General features: G+C 36.2%; 1 protein-coding gene across 14 annotated transcripts in view; it reads right to left on the bottom strand.

The window, feature by feature from the left end:
* The window catches only part of MPDZ (multiple PDZ domain crumbs cell polarity complex component), a 198,717-nt gene that overhangs the window by 152,619 nt on the left and 28,944 nt on the right, over window positions 1-17,154 (bottom strand). For all 14 annotated transcript variants that reach the window (XM_053572517.1, XM_053572552.1, XM_053572529.1 and 11 more), the window contains exons 2-3: window positions 10,995-11,071; window positions 8,551-8,717 (exon numbers count right to left, since the gene is read on the bottom strand). In XM_053572517.1, the coding sequence (XP_053428492.1) occupies window positions 8,551-8,717; window positions 10,995-11,010 (183 nt within the window). In that variant the 5' untranslated portion in view covers window positions 11,011-11,071. The remainder of the gene's footprint in view (window positions 1-8,550; window positions 8,718-10,994; window positions 11,072-17,154) is intronic.

Genomic DNA, 17,154 nt, shown 5'->3' with positions numbered 1-17,154 from the left:
TCAATGGGTCTATATTTACAAACTTTTAGTTAAAGGAACAAACATTTAAAAGCTGTTATTGTACCAAAAATAAAGTATTTGAAATTCCTACAGTAAGTAAACTTTATGGTAAATGTGAAAACACAAGAATCACTCCTTCTCTTTTAACTTCTCCTAGATAATATACATTAAAATCTCAAGAAATAGATACTTTCTTGTTGGGCAGTTACGATGCACTATTGTCAAAGTAAATTTATCTCGTGGTAAGAAAAATCTTTTTCATTTTCACAAACAACATCAACTGGGAAGGATTCCATTCCATTTTTAGATAATCCCTGTTAATGTAATCAAGCATATTTCTTTCTGTCCTTCCTCCTCTCACCAACACTAACTCATAATTTAACCTAGACTTTCTTGGGAGAGAATAGTCATTTCCCTTTTACTGATAGCAAGCCTGGAAATGAATCATTTTCCCTTCAGTCTCAAATTAGAAACCATGGGGAGAGGGTCATGTTTTTGTCATTTATATAAGTAATAAAGCTGGGGAAACAAGCATTTCTGCTCTTTAAGATGTGGATCACACAAAACAGCATGTTTATGTTTAACAAAGCCAAAATACAGCAACAAAATGTATAGTTAACCAAAATTTCTCATCTTTCCATCAATCCAAAAATAATAAACATAAGGAATTTTCCAAGCTGCTGACACTACTACTTAAAAGCAACATACCTCAACAATCTGGCCATGAACTTGACTTAGCAGTCTAACAAATCTGTGTCTACGTAACAGACTCTTCAGACATGCCTATGATAGTGTTCCGCCTTACATCCCTGGCTTACCTCACATATTTAAAACTGAAACTTTGGAGTACACAATGACTGCCTATATTTCTATGTTTTCTAAAATTCATTTTAAGTGAGAGCATTAGAAAAAAAGAAAAATATATATATCTATATATGCACACATGATCTCATATGCCCTTCATCAGAAAAGCCATTACTAACCTAGGATGTGATGCTATATATTTAGTAGTAGGAAGATGAAAGAACCATTTCTTTGAAGAACAATTCATATAATTTACAATTATAATCAAAGATCTCCCTTACCAAAATGTCATTAAAATCATTCCACTATTTTACATTATGTATTTCTTACCGTAATAAAAAAATGTGGAGATATAAAAAACAAAATGTTTGCTAAAATATAGTATTACAAGAAGGATTAAAATATAACATTGATACAATTTCAAAAAAACACAGAATGCAAAAGAACAAAGATAATAAACAAATCTCTGACCTTAACAGGTCCTTCACAATCTGGCTGTAGTTTCCTCTCCTGCAATACCCTTCATCTAATCTATTGCTTTGATAATGTAGGTCTGTTCATGGCTCTATACCAAGGTCTATCTCAGCAATGCAGAAATTATAAACCCAGTAATTCTCTGCTACAGGGGACTATGCTAACCATTGTAGGACGCTCAGCAGTATCCCTGAACTCTATCCATTGCATGCCACCAGAATTCCCCTACGTCCAGATATGGCAATCAAAACTGACTCCAGACATTACGAAATGTCCCTCTAGGAGGGAAAGCACAAAACCACCCTCAGCTGAAACTTGTCTATAACCTTGTAACCACTGCTCCCTCTACCTGAAGTAATTCCCCATCTCTGCAGAAAGCGGCTACTCGTTTTTTAAGATCCATCTTACATGCAGTTGCCTCCTATATGAAGTTTTCTTCTTCTCAAAGTTAGTCATTCCTTCTTTACCATCCACCTTCTTCTATTTCCCCCTCTATTGTTCTGTTTTCCCCTCTAAACAGGGAAAAACTTCACCTTAACATTAACTGTATTTTTATTGATTTTAGGTGTTCAACTAAAATTTATTAGCCTTTCATAGAAATGTCCATGAGATTAACCTTCCCATTGACGAGAAAACTGATACGTTGAATAATGTCACATTGAATGAATACATAATTCTTTAGCTTCTTTTTTAATATAAATATATATTTTTGCCACTGTTTCCAAAAAACTGAAATTATTATTATTTTTTTTTTTTTGTAGAGACAGAGTCTCACTGTACTGCCCTCAGTAGAGTGCCGTGGCGTCACACGGCTCACAGCAACCTTTAACACTTGGGCTTACGTGATTCTCTTGTCTCAGCCTCCCGAGTAGCTGGGACTACAGGCTACTCGGGAATCCCGCCACAATGCCTGGCTATTTTTTTTTTGTTGTTGTTGCAGTTTGGCCAGGGCTGGGTTCGAACCCGCCACCCTCGGCATATGGGGCCGGCGCCCTACTCACTGAGCCACAGGCGCCACCCCAAAAAACTGAAATTAAATGAATACTCAATTTTGGTAACCCAAGGTCCTTCTTATACCTAGTTCTGTGATGTTTTTATTTGGTCTTTGTTTGGAGTTACCTATGAATGATCCTTTTTTTTTTTTTTTTTTTTGATACAGAGTCTCAAGCTGTCGCCCTTGGTAGAGTGCCATGGCGGCATCACAGCTCACAGCAACCTTAAACTCTTGGACTTAAGTGATTCTCTTGCCCCAGCCTCCCCAGTAGCTTGGACTACCGGCACCCACCAAAATCTCCCCCTATTTTGTTGTCATTGTTGTTTAGCGGGCCCGGGCTGGGTTCGAACCCACCACCTCAGTTGTCTGTGGCTGGCGCCGTAACCACTGTGCTACGTGTACCAAGCCTGAATTATCCATTATTTAATAAGTTTTACCACCAGAAGATGTTGAAATTCTTTTTTGGAATGTAATTAAGTAAAGCACACCAACATAGAAATCTAAAACAAAAATTCTGTCCCATGAAGGTCATATTCCAAGGATAAAATTTTTTTAAATGGATCTAATTACTCTAATCAACACTGATTCTATGTTAAACCAGAATCTCTCCATTTATTTCAAGAGATGTCATAAAATATTTCAAAGAAAAATCAGCCTTAATTTTGTGTGCCTATACATTATACATTTACATGATATGTGTCTAAATCAACACTTTGGGGAAGGAAGGTATAGGAACTAAAAACTAAAAATGTTAAACTAAATTAACAACAAAGCAACAGAACGTCACACTCCAAAAAGGCTGGAAATCACTGACAAGGGGACTCCAGAATATTCTGTGCTGCTTATTTGCCACATAGGCAGCTTTTGTAACCTGAGTTATCCATAGTATTTCTTCACTCTTAAAGATTTTGGTCTCTATTGCCCTAGCCTTAAAAATAATCTCAGCAATGTCAATTTTTAAGTATGAGCCCTGAATTTCCATTGAAACTAATAATTTTAATTCACATTTTCCTGCAAGTAACTCAGAAGGAAAAGATTAATTTAGTACCTATGGTTAATTCTTAGGACAAGGCATTAATTAATCAGAAAAGCGGCATCCACCTATACTGCTTTGGAAAATCTTCATAGAATAAATATGCAAATCCAATATCTTCAAGGCTGACAAGTTTCTATTATTAAACTGCTAACGTGTTTATTTCCCCTACAATAGCTGGATTTTTGTCATGAATACGCATTAAGCCCTGTAGTTATTAGCTGTGATGACTAGGTGACAGTGAGGACACTACTTGAGAATTTGCATTTGACAGATCATTGACACACAGTCACAGTTCTTTTTTTCTCTTCTCTTAAACAGGAATCATGCAATAGGAAATGAACTGGAGCTATTAGAGATTATTCAGGTTTAATGGCACACATCCTTTTAGCTGGCGGTTAGAACAATACACAATGTGGTAGAGTTAAACAGAGGCATCAATTATACTCTCAGACCTGTTAATATTTTTGACAATATTTAAATAGCACATCCCTCCAGGGCATGGCTTTTTTGCCCTCGCAGTTACACACCTGTCAAGTGTTTAATTTGCCAAAGGGAAACAGTTTGATTCTAAGGGCAGTCTTAATACTGAAGAAGCAAATTGGAAAAATTAAACATTATTGAATAGAAGTAATGAGAAGGATCTGAGGGGGAAAAAATTGTAGGCTTAATCCAACATGGCATGTCAGCATCTGTCATTAACGTGACAATGTGATCATGTTCTCCAATATGCATATACCTGGGGCTTTTCAATTTTTACTCCTTTTGCTTCTTTTAAAAAACAAGAGAATAATGGAAGGGAAGAATCAGGGGATTAAGCCTAGTAATAGTGAAAAAGATGAAGACAGTAACTTGTACCTACTGTGCACATAAAATTATACATCTGAAAACATATAAGATACAAGGTGCAAGTTAATAATAAATATAAAGTAGCTGTTGGTCAGATTCAGACAGCTACTGGTTTAAGTACATTAATTATTAAATTATAAATATTAATAAGTTAACAATTGGTAAACTACATAAAAAATTTAAATACGAATCTTCTATCCATCATGAGTTAATTTTTGGAAGTGGCAAGAGGTGTGGGTGGGTCCAGTTTCAGTCTTTTACACATCACTAACCAGTTAGTTCTCTTAGCATCATTTATTAAACAGGGATTCTTTTCTCCAATGTATGCATTTGTCTGTTTTATCAAAGATCAGATGGTGATATGAAGCTGGCTTCATGTCTAGGTTCTCTGTCCTATTCCATAGATCTACATCCCTATTTTTATGCTAATACCATGTTATTTTGATCCCTGTAGAGTTGTAGAATAACCTGAAGTCTGGTAACACGATGCTTCCAGATTTGACCTTATTTTTTAGAATTGCGTTGGCTATTCACAGGGTTTTTTCTGGTTCCACACAAAACTATTGTAGAGCTACTTTTTCAAAATCAAAGTATGACACTGGTATTTTAATGGGGCTTGCATTAAATCCTAGGTTGCTTTGGAAAGTATGACTTTTTAACAGTGTTGATTCTTCCCAGACGTGAGCATGGTATATTCTGCCATCTGTTAACATCCTTTGCTATTTTTTTTCTCAGTTTTCTTTCTGTAGAGATCCTTCATATCCTTTGTTAAAAGATTTAAATCTAAGACACAACCTATAAAAACTCTAGAAGAAACTGTGGGAAAACCCTGAATCTTATCAGCCTAAGAAAAGAATTCATGAAGAAGACCCCACTGACAATCACAGCAACAATAAAAATAAATAACTGGGACTTGACCAAGTTAAAAAGTTTTTGCACAGCTAAAGACACAAAGCAGAGACACCCTTCACAATGGGAGAATATATTTGCATGCTAGGAATCTGACAAGGGGCTAATAATCAGCATCTACAAAGAACTCAAGCAAATCAACAAAAAAAGAGCAAATGACCCCATTAAAAACTGGGCAAGAGACCTGAACAGAATCTTTTCTCATGAGGACAAATAGCCAACAAATACATGAAAAATGCTCATCAGAGAAATGCAAATCAAAACCACCTTGAACTACCATCTAACCACATTGAGAATGGCCCACATCACAAAGTCCCAAAGCAACAGATGCTGGCATGGGTGCAGAGAGAAGGGAATATCCACACACTGTCGGTGGTGCTGCAAACCTCAAAGAACCAAACGTAGACCTTCCATTTGATCCTACAATCCCATTACTAGGTACTCATCAAAAGAAAAAAGTCATTTTACCATAAGGACATTTGTACTTAAATGTTTATAGCAGAACAAGTCACAATCACCAAGATGTAGAAACAATAAGTGCCTTTCAACCCATGAATGAATTAATAAACTATGATATATGTATACCATGGAATACCATGCAACCATAAAAAAGATGGAGATTTTATATTTTTTGTAACAACCTGGAAGGATATGGAGAACACTCTCCTACGTATCACAAGAATGTATAAACAAGCATCACATGTACTCAATACTAAATTGAAACTAGTAGATTAATAACCACGATGCCCACATGAAAGAAAAATACAATTAAATTCTAGAAGGGTGGACGTGGGGAGGGTTTCAGTAAGTTCCCACCCAACAGTACAGTGCACAAATATATGGCACATTTCCTGGGTAAAGGACACAACTATAACTTAGACTTTCCTAGCAATGCAAGCAATGTAACCTAATTGTATGTACCCTCATATTAATCTGAAATATGTAAATAAATAAATTTAAATATGATATTATAAAGTCTAGAATATTCAGATTTGGATTTTAAAATAGAAAATAAAAACAAGGTTTTTAATGTTTATTCTAGTCATAAAAAAGAAAAAGAAACAAATGGTAAACAAATGGAATGGAATTAGTAAAGCATGAGGATTAAAATAGAGTAAAGCCGGGTACCAAGGCTCAGTCTGTAATCCTAGCCACTCTGGAATGTGAAGTGGGAAGGTCACTTGAGGCCAGGAGTGCGAGACAAGCCTGGCCAACACAGTGCAACCCTGTTCCACAAAAAAAATAAGAAAAAAAAAACCCTAGCTGGATGCAATGGTGTGTGCTTATAGTCCCAGCTATTCAAGAGACTGAGGCAGGAGGTTTGCTTGAGCCCAGAAGTTCAAAGCTGCAGTGAGCTCTAATGATTCCACTCCACTATACCCTGGGTGACAGAGTGAGACCATGTCTCTATAAAGAAATAGAAACAGGAATGAACGAATGAATGAATGAATAAGGAGTCACAGAGACTGTAAGAAGTTATCAATGGTTTTAAACAAAGTGAAATTCTTGGCATCTAGGGACTGATGAAAGGTAGACTGCAGAGTCAAAAAAAGGGCCATGCCTTGTGAACCAAGAGAACTTGAGTTCTACTTCGGGCTCTACTCTTGTAATGAAGTCCTTAAACCTCTCTAAGCCACTGTAATCCACAGGGTATAAACTAGATGTTTTCCTTGTCTTCTTCAGTGTTAGTTTTCCCCTCTATATGAAGAAGTGACCAAGGTCCCTAATGTCCAAAAACATGTAAGACATGCCTACAGCATTCACAGACAGATCTCACAACTCCCCTAGCCTTGAAATATATTAGTGTCTATCACTAAGAAAACAATAAGATCATACTTTACTTGGGTGCAGGCCCAACAGATTTATAAGTAGGTTTCATCTGAATCGCATGGGACCCAGACAGTCTTAGAGCCCATACCCTACTTCCATTGGGAAACAGTAAAACCAGCGCAACCAGCAGGCCCATTTGTCCCCTCCTCTCTTCAGAAGCACGCTATGCAAAGACTATTCACCTGGCACACGGCTGGCGAAAAGGGACGTTTTCAGTTATCTCACTTGGCTAGTGGTATCTCCCAGTGTACTTGCTACTCTTCTTTTTGTTTCAACTTTTCCTTTCACTCTATATTATAATATAATATAAAATATTATATTATATTTTCATATAATATAATAAAGAAAGGAGACGTATGTTCAACCTCTTTACACTTTGAAAAAACAGATAATTTTCCACACCATTATCTTGCTTCTATTAAAAATACTGGTTTCTCCAACAGCTTGCCAATCCATTCTCAAAATCAGTGTTGAAAACCAATCTTTTCAAGAACTAGAAAAGGGACAGGCACAACTACACATAACAAAAACACCTTTTTAAATTCATTTTTGAAATGATTAAATAGAAAACCATTAAATAGAAATTCACCATAAAAATATTTTGATTTACTTTTTCTAGTGCAAAAATATCTAGATTAAGATGTCACATGATATTAAAAAATTCCTTCTCTATTACCTTTATTTGTTCTTTTGCATTAAGGCACATTTTTAGGGATTTTTAATTGGAGCTATTCTCTCACTAAATTATGAAACTAGTCTTCAAATTTCATCTTCAACCTTTTAAGGCAAAATATTTGCTAGCAAGTCATCTATAACCATTAAGTTAATGCTAAATCATTAGAATGAGAATTAACTTGAAGGCATAATTAGACTGACTTCAACTCTTACGAGAATAACAACCCTTTTAAAAATATTTTTTCGAAAAAAAAATATTTTTTCAAAATCTGAGAAATTATGATTAGATTAAGTGAGTTCAAAGAACATCTGACTTCAATTTTCATTCTGTCATTGTGATAAGTTTCAATTTTAATATAAATACTAGGACTTTTTAATGCTCATAATTTTTACAGAAAAAAACACTGTGTTAGATTTAGAAGTTCTAATGTTTGTCACCATCTGACGCTGTCATGGAAGCAATTGCTACTTACACTCTTTTAAGAAGTGAGAACTGCAGTTCCTTTAACTGATGACAATGTAATTATTCCTTTGACTGTCAAAACAGAGGTGATTTCCCTTCCTCATACACATGATTACACATGCAAATCCAGGCTTATCTGAAATCTTGTAAGTGTACTGAATGTCTGTAACTGAGTAAGCAAGATCACATGAACAATGAGCTTAATGCTGATGGAAACAAGTCCACAACCATCTACCCTAAATGTATTTTTATCATCCCCTTCTCCTGTAGGAATTCATTCTTGGGCATCCACACAGCTTTCAACACAATGTCATATCATCTACAATATACAGCAACAACCATTACCAAAATAACTAAGAGGAAAAAAGTCACAGTGAATATGAATGTCTTGCTTGGAGGTTTAAGTGACTCCATTAACTATTCATTAACACATAGAAAACTCAGCCTTTCAGAAAAGGCAAATCTTTCACAAGATCTATGTCACGCCCTGAACACCTGCTTGGATGAATGATGCCTTACCTGGTCTTTCAGCTGCTGTACAGAAGTCTGAAGGTTCAGAATCTGACTAAAGAGAGGGCTCTGCAGGACTGACTTCAGAAGGCTCAGTTTGTCTTCATTTGCTATATCCCCACGTTCTCGCAGCTTGGTTTGCAATCGCTCTGCTGCCTGCAGGGCCCGATTTTTGTCTATACCAAAGAGTAGTATTGTCAGTAATGGGATTCAAAGGACACATTTTCAACATGAGGACTCCATATAACGATATCTTAAAACTACTCCTTTTGAGTATACAAAATTATCTCCTTTTAATTGAAAAAAAGACTATTAAAAAAGCAAATTTTAAACACAAAGGTACAAAAAAGTACAAAATAGAGTAATTTTAATATTTTAAATGTCTTTCCCCAAAATTAAATAGCAAACAGAATACCTATACATGCTTCAAATCAATCTAATTCAAACAATTATTGAGTACCTTATGAATCGTGCACAAAGTTGCAGAAGTAAATATTTTGAATAATATTTGAAGTAGTATTTTGAATAAGTAATATTTGAAGTAATATTTTGAATAAGTATGTCCTAATAGGCCTAGTATCTTACATTCATACTTGTACCAGTGGAACTATCACAAATAATAGTTTCAAACATCTCCCTGAAATACATACATATGAATACGCATGTACACTTACACTTTCCAAGCCAAATTTGTATTTTTGTTAAATTGGAGATTGTTCAGAAATATGTCCTAATAGATTCATGACAGCAACAAATGTATCTATTAAAATATGTTTGCCACATCCCAGTAATTAAAAAACCTAGGAAAGTAAGGGGAATTCTGGGGCAAACGGAAAAAAATAAAAAAGCAGGATACTGGAATTGCAGAAAAATTAGGTAATTAAAATATGAATTGACACTTTACTAAGAAGTATCTTAAGAATGGAAAAAAAAAGTATCCAATGTACTCAATACTACTATGAAATCAATATATAACCACCTACACACTCATACAAATGGCAAAACATAACTATAGTCCAGAAAGTAGAAGGGAAGGGGAGAGAGAGGGGAGGGGAGAGGGGATATGGGAGGAGGGAGGGTATTTGGGGGGAACCTCACCTAATATGCATGATGCAATGGTACATTTCAAAACTATTAAGAAATGATTATAATTGTGATGGATGTGTTACTACTTCAATGTAAGCAATTCACATTGTATTTTGAAGCAGTACCCTGAACCCCATAAATGCGTCAATGTACAAAGTTATGATTTAATAAAAAAATAATTGAAAAAAACATTAATTAATGTTGATCATGAGTTCACACACACACAAATTGAAACAAACAATATTTATTTATATACAGAATTTTAAAAACAAATAATGATAAAAATATACAAGAGAATTATATTCATGGTCATGGGTCCCATGTTATTTCATAATAGAAATCGAATATTAATTCCTGTGTCAATTATTGGAAGGGAAGCAGCTCAGTAAGAGATAACAAAATAAAGACTAACAAATAATGGTTTAAATAATTTTCTATCTCCATTTGCCTTTCCACTTTGTTTTGAGGAACTCTCCTATCTGTACTAGGAGTCTTTACAGCATGTGTCTGAGTACAATATACGGGACATGAAGGAAATGGATGTGCATGAATTTTCATGGCCAGCATCGTGCCAGGAAACAAAGAAAAGAGTAATAATCTCCATGCTCACAAAACAGCTCCGACTCCTCTACTGCCACTGACTCTCACCGTACCCCTCATAACCTTAAGCTGTCAAGGTACCAGCCGTAATTATCAAGATTTTCCATTAGTTATACCCAAAGAATTGCCAGGAATAGGTGAAGGACTGGAGTGTTAGATGACTGCAAATGTGGACTATACCGGATACACCTATAAACAATTCTGCAAACTTAATTTTCTAAAACTAAAGAGTAGTGGGGGGGATTAACACGTGCATCTGAGAAATCTAGATATTTCCAACTAAATTATCTCAAGTAGAAATTAAACTGCTTTGAATGAAGTTTGTCAGTCTAAGAGTTATAGTTCTTTTTATCAATTGAGAGCAAGAGCAAGAGCTCTGTAGGTCTTGACCTGTCACAAATAAAAGTAATGGTCTTCTTTCTGTATTAAAAATACTGTTAAACTTTCAGGTGCTATCCAGAAATAAAAAATTAACCAACATTGAGTTAATAAATCAGAATTGGCCTTATATTAAGCTTTATTAAAACCAATAATTAGGATATCTCATATGTTTTAACTTTTGCTTGCAAATAACGTGTTTTTATGATACTTCAGAGGCCACCATCCCCATACAGACACATATTTTCCTAGTACATTGCTAGGGGGTAGAGATTTTTTAAATCTAAGTTACTATAGACAGAATACTGCTGTATCAAACACAGATTACAAAGATCCAATGGATGGAATTTCAATTATTATAAAATTAGGCAGAAAGGAATAAGTCTTACCAATGGTTTCCAACATTTTTTTTCAAAATTCAATGTTCTTCTCTACCGTGATTTAAAATAGAAATTGAAGCAGAACTCTGAGAAGAAAAGAAATAAAGTGAAATGGTTACATTTTATCAGAACTTTATAATTGTATTTTGAAACTATTCTAAAGTACTTGCTGATGTAACTGAAGATAGTTATCTTCATTAAGCAAAAAGTAATAATTTTAAAACTTATTCAGAATTGTCTTATATATTTACCCATAACCCTTGCATAATAAGAAAAGGCATAAATCCTGTTTTAAGTAAGATGGTAGAAGTTTCCAACATATTTCCTTTAAGACCTTCTCAGTGCAGAACGTTGTAATCTTGGATTCACTTACAGATGCTTAACCACAGAATAAGGAGCTTACTTGACTCTGTGTAAGAAATTCTGTGGGCAAAATATATAAAATGTAGATGATAGGAAACTGCCCTCAAAGGCTCACAGTCTTAACTTGGGCGACAAACACACATACCAATTAGAAGTGAATTGTGACACACAAGCAGTACGTGAACTACTAGAATATAATAGTTTAAATCATAGATGAAAAATTAAATAAAAGAAAGCATGGTGTTAAGTTTTTCAAAGGTTTTCAAAATACCTTGACTATAATGTTCTCCTCTTTCCTGTTCAAAAGTCCTTTCAACTCCTTTAATCTACACAGATATGATCTTTCTATGACGATTGACACTAGACACTTTGAAGTATTCGATACAGATCTGCACCTGCCAACACCCGCATCACTAACCCATCTTCAGCCTCTGCTGGCCAACAATTCTGCACAACTGTCTCCACGGTTCCATCTGTACTTCACCTCACAGAAACCCCTAAGTCACCAGGAAGTCAGTCAGTCATTCCTTCAATGAAAAAAGGAATTTTCCATCATCCCTTTTCATTCTTCATTTTGAAGGTGAAACAGGGTATTGCTATGAGAAAGAACAAGTTGCTCCCTGTTACCTCTTCAACACAAAATACATTTGACTAAAAAGGAAGCACGGGATGTAGATGAGCAGGTGCACAGAATATCAATGCCTGCAATTAGCTCCATGTAATAACAGAGAACAGTACTTGTTGCCTTTCCTTATCCCAGTTTAGAATATGCTATTTAAAACATCAACTCCATTGCAAATGTCAAATTTCTCAAACACTGGCACTTGCTTTAAAAGGGCCCTGGTGTCAAGAAAAGAGGGCACTGGCTCTGAGCTGGAACTGAAATTTAAATAAGAGCAAGGCCTTGAACAAAGAGCTTATCTTTCTCAACCTGAGTTTCCTAAAAAACAAACTTAGTCATTGGGTATACTGTGCTCCCAAAGGCAGACACTACATGGTTTTGTGAGGCCTCATACAGAGAGACATCTTAAATGTTAGTAAGGCCAGACGCAGTGGCTCAGGCCTGCAATCCCAGCACTCTGGGATACCGAGGTGGAAAGATTGCTTGCATTCAAGAATTCAAGACAAGACTCATCTCTACAAAAAATAGAAAATAGAAAAATTAGCCAGGTGTTGTTGCAGGCACCTGCAGTCCCAGCTACATGTCCCAACTCCTACATGTCTTAGGAGGCTAAGGCATGTGGATCTTTGAGCCCAGGAATTTGAGGTTGCTGTCTAGCCTGAGGCAACAGGGTGAAAATCTGTCTCAAAGGAAACAAACGTAACTTTTTTATTCCTATTTACACAGTGAATATAGTATTCTTTCATAAAACAGCCTACTACTAGGTATCCCCCTTCAAAAATAAATTAGCTTCTGACAATTTAATAATAAAAGTAAAGATTGGTCAATATAAGGAAGCCCAGGTCTACTATATTTAACTAAATAGTCTAGGAGGAAGCATGATAACAATAAAAAAAATGAATTTATGAGTCTCATGTCCTCAATTTAAATTTCACCTTGACCACTTAGCAGCAATATGTCCTTGTTAAATTACTGATCTTTTCTAAATCTGGATCTCTGTTTACAAATGAATGACATTTATAAAGTTTTGAAAGGATAAAATTATATACACGAGTGCTTGGCATGCACGAAAAAATTAGCTCCATCCTCTCTGCCCTATGAAACATTAATTCACAAAGCTAGGTAGTATTCATGATGGGGGGGTAGCCTATGTATTTAGAAGCTCGTTGATTTATGAGGAATCTGAAGAGAAAGTACAAAGTAGGCAGTTCCCAACTGTGAAAAACACTGTTGTCCAAAAGCTCACCTACGAGTCAGTTATTCTGAAATAAAATTACTTTTTCTTCCCCTAAGAAACTCTTATAAAAAAGTTGAAAAAAACCAATTCAGCTTTAAGTCACTAATAGTAGCTCCCAGATGAGAAATCTCCAATGTAGTTGTGATTAAAAAAAAAATTACAGTTCCACATTTTCTTTTTTCTACTTTGATGCCCCTAAAAATAATGCACAATTTTGTTTTGTTTGGTTCTTGAGGTTTTTAGGGTATTTTACTGTTAACAACCTTGACAAAGAGACAAGAATTACCCAAAGGGGGAAAAATGTTCTTTTTTATGTATTTTAGTCCTATCCCAAGGATTCAGTTTTAATTATAAACAAACTCATTTGGAATCACAGAATTTCTGAGATGGAGCGATTGAGTCCACTCTCTTCAAATTGCAGCCATGAATTCTCCTTTTCACTCTTTCCTTCTATCTCCACACGATGTAGAAAACTAAGGATACCGGGGTGACAAGAGGGGGTCGGGGCCAATGAGTGCGACAAGGAATATCTGTCATGTAGGAAGGACGCAGATTTCTGAAGATCTTTCTGGGAAATTCATGTTGGCAGTGATGATGACAAGTCAGAGGGGCAATGAGAGAGGAAAGGAGCTGTGGATATGGTAACAAGGAGACTGACACTGACGCTAGAGCTGAAGCAGCGATAAAAGCAAACACAAAGCACTTCCCACATGTGCGGCGCTACTAGAAACATGTATCCAAATAAGTCCTTCAATCCTCACACAATCCTCTCGCTTCACAAATGAAGAAACGGAGGCATGGGAAGGCTAAATAACTTACTTGAGGTCACACCACTAGTAAATGGTGGAGCCAAGATCTGAACACAGGTAGTCTTGCTCCAGACCCCACAGCTTAATTTCTACAATACAGTGCCTCTTTTTTTTTTAGAGACGGATTCTCCCTTTGTCACCCTCGATAGAGGGCCAAGGCGTCACAGCTCACAGCAACCTCCAGCTCTTGGGCTTAGGCAATTCTCTTGCCTCAGCCTCAACAGTCGCCCGCCACAACAATATGCTGCCTTTTGATAGGATAAAGATTTACCTTACCATTTTCTTCCTTATTCCAACATTCAAAAGTGCCACACAGACTACGCCCTATAAAAGGTGAAACTAAAAGAAGAAACAGGGACCCAAAGTGAATGAAATCTGATATGGAATAGACTGGTAGAGACATTCAAATTAGCCAAGGGTCCACAGATGTTATAAAAAAGTTAGAGTTATATGTTTTAGAAATCACTGGTAGGTAGGAAGAAAGATCAGTACTATTTATAATATGTAATGTTCATATATGTTTTTTGCTTTTTTTTTTAACTTGAAAGGAAATATTTATCATATCGATGCAATCACTTGTGTAGTAAATCTCTTCCTCCAAACAGTGACTAGTTTCCGAGCAGGTCACAAAGACGAAAGTAGCCATAGGGGAACAGAGTTGACAGAATATCTTCAAGCATTCACTCAGTTTACTCAGTATGAAGTAATGACTGTGTCCTTTTCTCAGGGCAGATACCTATAGACCTCTGACAGTACGTTGTTAACATATGTCAACCCTCTGGCCCGTATCTCTGAGGAAGGGCGTCATGTCCTTGGATCTCAGGCCTCGCGGGGTATACAGCTTCAGAGAAAAGGCCTAAGGAATTTTCCAACTCCAAAAAAGCCTAACTCTGTGAGTAACCCGGGGGGGTCCAGATCTCTTTAAGCCTCCTACACAGGTGCTGGGGCCTCAGCGGGGCATTGCTCAGTTCAGAAACGCGTGTGCGTGTCAGTGGGCGCAGCCCGTGGCTCAAGGAGTAGGGCACCGGCCCCATATTATACCGTGGGTGTTGGTTCAAGCCCGGCCCCCGCAAGAACTGGTTTCACTGTATCTGGAGAGATGTATGTGTGGCGGGGGGAAGCTATTGTTAAGAATAGAAGATAACGGGTGGCGCCTGTGGGTGAAAGGAGTAGGGTGCCGGCCCCATACACGGAGGTGGTGGGTGGCGAAATAAACTGCCCCCTCCCAAAAATCATTTAGTTGAAAGAGTTCGCCTGTGCCCCCCCACCCCCCCGCATATGCCGGAGGTAGCGGGTTCAGTAATGTTCATATATGTTTAAACAATACTCTTAAAAGTCAAGATTTTAAGAAAAATCTTAAATAAGAAATAAGCCAACTTATATCAACATTTAAAGACATTCAAAACCACAGCTGTTATATTTCAAGGTACTAAATCCCTCAACACTATGAGAGTTAAAATACACAATATATTATTATAATTGTTCTGCTATGTTGTTAATTATTATTGTTTATCTCTTATTGTGCCTAACTTATAACTTAAGCTTTATCATAGGTATATTTGTTTAAGAAAAAAACATAGTATAGGCATACCTCAGAGATATTTGGGATTCAGTTCCAGACTATCACAATAAAGTAAATATCACAAACTTAGTCATACAAAGCATATTAAGGGTATGTTTACACTATACTATAGTCCATTTGGTGTGCAATAGCACTATGTCTGACAAAGTAACAAGACATATACTTTAATTTAAAAACATTTTATTGCTAAAAATGCTAATAATCACCTAAGCCTTCAGAAGTCTTAACATTTCTGATAGTGAACCATAGGGGTTCTTGGCCCCATGTTGTTTACTGCAGACTGATCAGGGTTGTGGTTGATGCCATTTCTGAAAATAAGACAACAATAAAGTTTGCTGCATCAATTGACTCATCCCGTCATGTAAGATTTCTCTATAATATGCAAGGCTGTTTGATAGCATTTTACTCACAATAGAACCTCTTTCAAAATTGGAATCAATTATCTCCAAGCCTATGCTTTATAAACTGAGTGTATGTAATATTCTAAATCCTCTGTTGTCATCTCAACAATCTTCATAACATCTTCACCAAGAGTAGATTCTAGCTCAAGAAAGAATTCTCTTTGTTCATCCATGAGAATCAACTTCTTATCTGTTCAAGGTCCACCATAAATGGAGCAACTCAGTATCACTGTCAGGTTCCACTTCCAATTCTAATCTCTTGCTATTTCCACCACATCTGCAGTGATTTCCTGCACTGATGCCTTGAACCTGGCAAAGTCATTCACGTGGGCTGGAATCAATTTCTTTCAAACTTCTGTTAACATTTATATTTTGATGCCCTCCCATAAATTAAGAACATTCTAAATGACATCCTTTCCAAAAGATTTTCATTGAATTTTCCCAAATCCATCAGAGGAATCACTATCTTTGGCACTTATAGCCATAGGAAATACATTTCTTAAATAAGAAGACTTTAAAGTCAAAATTATGACTTGACTCAAGGGCTACAGAATGGATATTGTGTTAGCAGCATGAAAGCAACATTAATATCTTTGTACATCTCCATCAGAGATCTTATATTGACTAGTGCATTGACAATGAGCAGCAATTTATTTTAAAAAGAATTTTTTCTGAGGAGTAGGTCTCAATAGTGGGATTAAAATATGCAGTAAACCATGCCATACATATAAGTGCTGTCATCCAGGCTTTGTTGTTCCACTTATAGAACACAGAAGAAATAGATTTAGCATAACTCTTAAAGGCTTTAGGATTCTGGAAGTGATAAATAAGCATTGTTTTCAACTTCAAACCACCAGCTGCATTAGCCTGTAACAAGGGAGTCAGTCTTTCCTTTGAAGCTTTAAAGCCAGGCATTGACTTTTTCTATCAAGCTATTAAGTCCTAGATGGTATCTTCTAATATAGGCTTTCAATCTACATTGAAAATCTGTAGTTTAATGTAGCCACCTTCTTCAATTATCTTAGCTAGATCTTCTAGATAACTTGTTGCAGCCTCTATAGCATCATTTCCTGCTCCACCTTCCTTAAACTTCATAAACCAACCTCTGCTACTTTCAAATTCTTCTTCTGCAGCTTCCTTATTTTAAGGCCTTCC

The sequence above is a fragment of the Nycticebus coucang genome, chromosome 2 (assembly GCF_027406575.1).
Source record: "Nycticebus coucang isolate mNycCou1 chromosome 2, mNycCou1.pri, whole genome shotgun sequence".
NCBI lineage: Eukaryota > Metazoa > Chordata > Mammalia > Primates > Lorisidae > Nycticebus > Nycticebus coucang.
The sequence above is the reverse complement of the archived record's forward strand: the minus strand, read 5'-3'. Positions and strand labels throughout refer to the sequence as shown.